Below are 6000 nucleotides of genomic sequence, written 5' to 3' on the forward strand. Positions count from 1 at the left end.
ATTTACTTTTATCTGAAAAGAGGACTTTTGACCATTGTTCACTGTCCAGTTCTTTTTCTCCTTAGCCCAGGTAAGATGCTTCTGATGTTGTTTCTGTTTCAGAAGTGGCTTGGTAGTCCTTTTCCTGAAGATGTCTGAGTGTGGTGACTCTTGATGCGCTGACTCCGGCTTCATTCAAATCATTGTGAAGCTCTCCCAAGTGTTTGAATCGGCTTTACTTGACAGTATTCTCAAGCTTGTGGTCATCCCTGTTGCTTGTGCACCTTTGCCTACCCAATTTCTTCCTTCTAGTCAACTTTGCATTTAATATGCTTTGATACATCACTCTGTAAACAGCCACCACATTCAGTAATGACCATCTGTGACTTACTCTCTTTGTGGAGGGTGTCAATGATTGTCTCCTGGACCATTACCAAGTCAGCAGTCTTCTCCATTAGTGAGATACCTGGAATTTATACTGTAGGGATGGTCATTTAATGAAACTCAAATGTAAATATTCTAATATTTTGAGATACTGGATTTTGGACTTTCATGAGCTGTACGCTCTAATCAACAAATAAAAAAAAATAAATAAAAAAAATAAATAAAAAAAACCTTTTGAAATTACTTTACATGTAGGAAATCTAGTATAAATGAAAGTTTAATTTTTTAAAATAATTTACAATGAAAAAATGAACTTTTTCACGATATTCTAATTATATGTCCAGCACCTGTACATCACACAGAATAGACCCATTTCTCTTCTGTGTAACATTTCAGATCGTACTTCAATTTTTCCTTTGCAGACTAACAATCATTGTCCTGCAAATGATGCATGCCTGGAGCACCAAACATTAGAACAGGTTGCCCGCAAACAAAGATCTGAAATGTTTTACTTTTTCTCTCCCATGATGGTCTGCTTCATTTGCTCGAGTGCATTATGACTGTTCTCTGATCAGCAGTTTAGTGAAAATGTAGCCGTAATGCACTGCATGCTGTGCTGAATGAAGCTTGTGAAGTCACTTGTGTGCCTGGGTGGACAAGAAAGAATGAACCCTTGCTGAGGGGCAGACAACCATGCACAGAAGCCTATGTTTAATTTATCTTGGACTGTAATTAGATGAGCCACTCAGCATTGAATCTGAATGTGTGCTAGCAAGTTCTGCTGAGTTTATCTCAGGGCCTGGTGTCATTAAAGGTGACATTTTCACAGTGCTCGGGGGGGGGGGGGGGGGGGGGTGCTAATACCAAGTCTTTTATTGTGGCTTGTATGCAAGTGAAATTGTATGCAAGTGTATGCAAGTGAAATTGATGTGAGACAGGTTGTTCCGTCAAAAATGAGAGAAGTATGTACGTTTTCATTAATATTAATTTAAAACTAATAATAATTAAAATCATACTAAGAGACTCTCCTTCAGCCATTACACTGTCCAACTGTACCCCCTAGTGGTGTAGCACAAAACTTTGAATTCTTCATTTTTGTATGACCAGAAAATCAGCCTTCACAATGTGTGAAATGGACTCATGGCACCAAAATTCAGTTTGTATAAAAGACAAATAAACACAAACTGTGTTGTAAACCTTTCAGTATCCCTATTCCCAACCAGAGTGTACTATCAATCAGTTTTGATTTTGCTAAACATTTAAAACTAAAATTACAACTTAAAGTGTTTTATATGTATGGTAGTAGACCAGATTCTTGCATAGATGTTTTTGCCACTTATTTTTGCATTATTAATAGACTGTCTGCTAACATTTTATTTGGATAGTTCCCCAACAGACATTCTACTGACTACAGTATAAGTAACTTTGCAACTACGTACATTTATTCTACTAACTTAACAGTCTAACACTTTAATGATAATAATACTCTAACTTAGTTGCAAATTAATGAGTTAGTTGACATTCAGTTGCAAAGTTCCCTTTATAATAAGACTAAAGTGGAATATCTAAAGTGGAATATCGAAATAAAGTTTTACCATTACTTCTTACTTGCTAAGCTTCTATGATAATTAAATTCCACAATTGATTCCATGTGTTTCATGTATTTTTAGTTTTACAACTACACTAATAATATACATTGTTCTTATTGTTAACTAAAACTATTAAAATCATTTTCAGAAAATAAAATGAAGCAGAAATAAAATAAAATACCTGAAGATAAGCTAAATGTTTCAAAAATTCCAAGCTAAATAAAAATATTAAAAAAGATAAAACTACTAAAAATACAAAATCACATAAGAAAGTGATTAAAATTTCAACAAAAAATGAAAATAGAAAATATAAAAATAAAAGCTAATTCAAATAAATAATACCAAAATTAACAATAATTCCAAATGATAGCCAGTATCAAATGCAGTTTTCTTTTTCTTTCTTTCTTTCTTTTTTCTTTTTCTTTTTTTTTAAATCTGATTTGGTGAAATGTGTGGATTAAAAAGTACCTGAGCCTTACTGGAGGAGCTGTAGGGGTAGGGAAATGCCATCTTCCTATAAAGACCCATTTAAAGCCAGCATGTTGTCTGCGAATGACTTGTTACTGGACTATCTATATTGTGCTTTTCACTATAAATATGGTTCCAGGGTAATTTTACAGTGACCCTTGAGAGCCCTAAAAAATATCTAATAATAAAATAAAGTGTGTGTGTGTGTATATATATATATAGTCCATGTAGAGAGAACCCTCTTATGGACCCCAGTTTGAAAACCCCTGTCCTAGCATTACAACAGAAACCTACAGTGAAGAGATCAGAACCTCCTATGGAGACTATTTTCAAAACACATTGAGGTCTTGTAGGCTCCTGCTGGTTGGCTGAAGATTTCTGCTCAAGCTCTGACCTCAGAACATGCATTTATAGTAGTGGCCATGGAAAATGAGAAATGTCATGTTTTATGCAACAGCAGGGGAATTACAAAACAGCATGTTTCCAAAAGTCGTCAGTGTATGAATTAGATCAAAAGCATGTGTATGTGTGTGTGCATGTTTCCAGATACTTGTTTGTGACTGGAGTAAAACATGCCTCCATTACTCTGCCTGTTCTGACGACCGTCCTTGATCGAATCAAGAGCACGGTAACGGCCTGCTGCTCATCTGCTGACGTCACGGCGTGTTTAACAGAGAAGGTGAGATGACATTTATATATTCCTACTGAAACTGACATGATTTATCAGTCTCTGGTTTATTTTAGGAGATCTTTGTTTTGTAACATTGTTACATGTTTTGTGCTTAGCAACAGGTTTTCGTTTTTTTGAATTACATAACCAACTTCAAGGGTTTTTTTGTGCTTATAGGACTGTAAGATTGCTAAAACCCTGGGTAGACGGCTATTGTGAGAGGCTTCGATCTTTTTGATGCATGTCTAGATGATTTTACCAGCACAAAGCCATTCTCTGACTTGACAATGAGAGACTTAATTTTGCTGTGAAGCCTCATCTCGTTTTTGAGATTGGGATCCTATTGTTTGGAGCTCTCAGGGCTGAGATGCTATGATGATGGATTCCATGGTTCTCTTGGCAATAATAGCCAACAAGATGCAATCACATGAAAAACTGAGTTGAGGCAGGCGCCATTTCATAAGGATGCTCGAGTAAAATAACCTGGTCCCACTTTATATTAAGTGGCCTTAACTACTATGTACTTACATCAAAAAATAAGTACAATGTACTTATTGGGTTCATATTGAATTGCAAAACACTTTTGCTGCTATTGAGGTGGGGTACGGGTAAGGTTAGGGAAAGCTTTGGTGGTATGGGTAGGTTAAAGGGTAGGGGTTAGGGTTAAGGGATGGGTCAACAGTGTAATTATAAATGTAATTACAGAAATTAATTACAGATGTAATTACATGCAGGTGTTTTTAAAATATAAGTACAATGTAAAAACATGAATGTACACAATAAGTGCATTGTATCAAATGATTAATTTAAATGTAAGTACACAGTAGTTAAGGCCACTTAATATAAAGTGGGACCAATAACCTTGATGAATTCTTATTTTAATGCTATAATTGGAGCCCTATGATCCTGTCAAAATCTCACAGGTAACCTGATTAAATGTCACTGTTTGGTCAATTTAGCCTTTGAGTTAATTTGGCCTTTCTCGCTGCTTTTCTGCACACAGTAAAATAGCGAAACAAGTTGCTGTATGCTGTGAATATCTAATTGAAGGGTTTAAACTGCATCTGTAACCAGAGAATGTACGCACATCATTAACATACACAAACGATGTTCGCACGCCAACTGAGAGAGTTTTGTGAGATTTCAATTAATTTCGAGTGACAGGGTGCTCTTTGTACTCTTTGGGTGTTAACCAAGCTCAAACTCTCAAACAACGACTCTTTTCTCTCCCATTGCTTGACTTTGAACATTGACAAGAAAAAAAACATCATTTTTTATTTTAAGGGTTGTATTACTGGCCAAACTGTTCTTTCATGTTCTCTCTCTCTCTCTCTCTCTCTCTCAACTTTTATCGAAAAGGAGAGTAAATTGAAAAAGACTACGGCACTTCTGTCCAAATTGGATGACACTTGCTCACAGTATTTCAAACTGGATCTGCCTGTGTTCAAAACTCTGTAAGTCAGACTAGAAAAGAACATCATGTTATTTAACATCAGGGGGTTTGAAAGGAAGGAGTTGGCTGCAGATCAGTACAAAACTCATCAATCATCAATGCTTTATTTCCTGCAGGATCCAGAGGGAGAGAGGTGAGACTCAGGTACAAGCATGGGTTCACTTGGCCACATCCTGCTGTTCACAGCGTTCCCCGGCACAGCTATGTCAAAAGCTGGTGAGAACACTGTCTAACCACTTGCCTTTGATAAGTTTCAACCATAGAAATTTTTGCAATGTAATAAAGTTGTTGTTGTTTATTTAATTTTTTTATGAAAAGGGTAAAACAAAAATTACAATAAGGTTCCATTAGTTAACATTACTGTTTCCTTTCAAAACAACAGAAAAAACAACAACTTTAAAACCAAATAAATTTACTTTAATAGTAATTGGACTCGTTTTCAGAGAACCTGACAGTAATTAATTTAAATGAATTAATGTCTTTCTTACCCCATAGGCATTTTTGTCTGTTTTTAGCTTAAACCAAATTAAACTGTGTTGAATTTATGCTTAAAACAAGATAAATATATCAGTGGGAAAGAAAAATAACCTCAAATAGTTCATCACCAGGACAAGCAGATCAAATCAGGATTCAGGGTGTTTGTATCATTTAATGCAGTTATTAAACTAAGGTTTGATTAAAGCTCGTTTTCTTTTTCAGACAGAGGATGTTATTAAGTATGACGATGACACTAGCGTTTAAAGACTCGCTCTTCAAAGATTCTCTTGAGCGCCAGCAATTATATTGCATGAAGAGATCTTCTAAATTCCCTCTCCAATAGGAAATGTCACGTCTCTCGTCATCTCGGATGTTTTATTCTCTTTGAATAAACTTTCCACTTGCTTCAAATAGTGTTTGTTTGTTGTCTCCCATTCAGTTTGCTCTTTTAGCTCATGAGGCTTGTGGCATTTGCAGTTTAATTGTATTAGGCTTCTGTATGAATAACCTTTACCGGGAGCATAACAACGTCCATGATGATTTCTGTTGTTGCCATGGTGTTTCATCACACGCTGGAAGACTCTTCACATTTACATTTGTTTTCATGTACATTTATAAAAGCTTTAAACAAAATGATTAACAATAAATGATTCTTGTGATTTAATTTCAACTTCATTTCAATACATTTTTATTGCTTTGTTTTTATTAAATAAAATACAAAATTGTGTTTTTCAAATAGAATATAAGTGCCTTCTAGAAGAATCTGAAGAATTTATCTGCTTGTCAGGTTTCAGATAATAATTTTTGTAGATGGGTTTTAGCTTCTCTTTATACATTTTATTAGCAATTGGAAGAAAAAGAGTAAAGCACTCAGTGCAAGGAAAACACAATGCGTCATTAGGCTAACAACATTCATGGGCAGCAAAGGTAAAATGCACCCTGTTTCAATACAAAGAACAATTCACACTGATTAACCATAC

The 6000-nt window shown here is 35.2% G+C and overlaps 1 protein-coding gene across 1 annotated transcript in view; it reads left to right on the forward strand.

The window, feature by feature from the left end:
• Positions 1-5690, forward strand: part of gc (GC vitamin D binding protein) — a 33490-nt gene extending 27800 nt beyond the window's left edge. The window contains exons 9-12 of the mRNA XM_048189094.1: positions 2967-3099; positions 4450-4544; positions 4660-4759; positions 5243-5690. Of these exons, the coding sequence (XP_048045051.1) occupies positions 2967-3099; positions 4450-4544; positions 4660-4759; positions 5243-5284 (370 nt within the window). The 3' untranslated portion in view covers positions 5285-5690. The remainder of the gene's footprint in view (positions 1-2966; positions 3100-4449; positions 4545-4659; positions 4760-5242) is intronic.
• Positions 5691-6000: the final 310 nt, after the last annotated feature.

The sequence above is a fragment of the Megalobrama amblycephala genome, linkage group LG4 (genome assembly GCF_018812025.1).
Source record: "Megalobrama amblycephala isolate DHTTF-2021 linkage group LG4, ASM1881202v1, whole genome shotgun sequence".
NCBI classification, from domain to species: Eukaryota; Metazoa; Chordata; class Actinopteri; order Cypriniformes; family Xenocyprididae; genus Megalobrama; species Megalobrama amblycephala.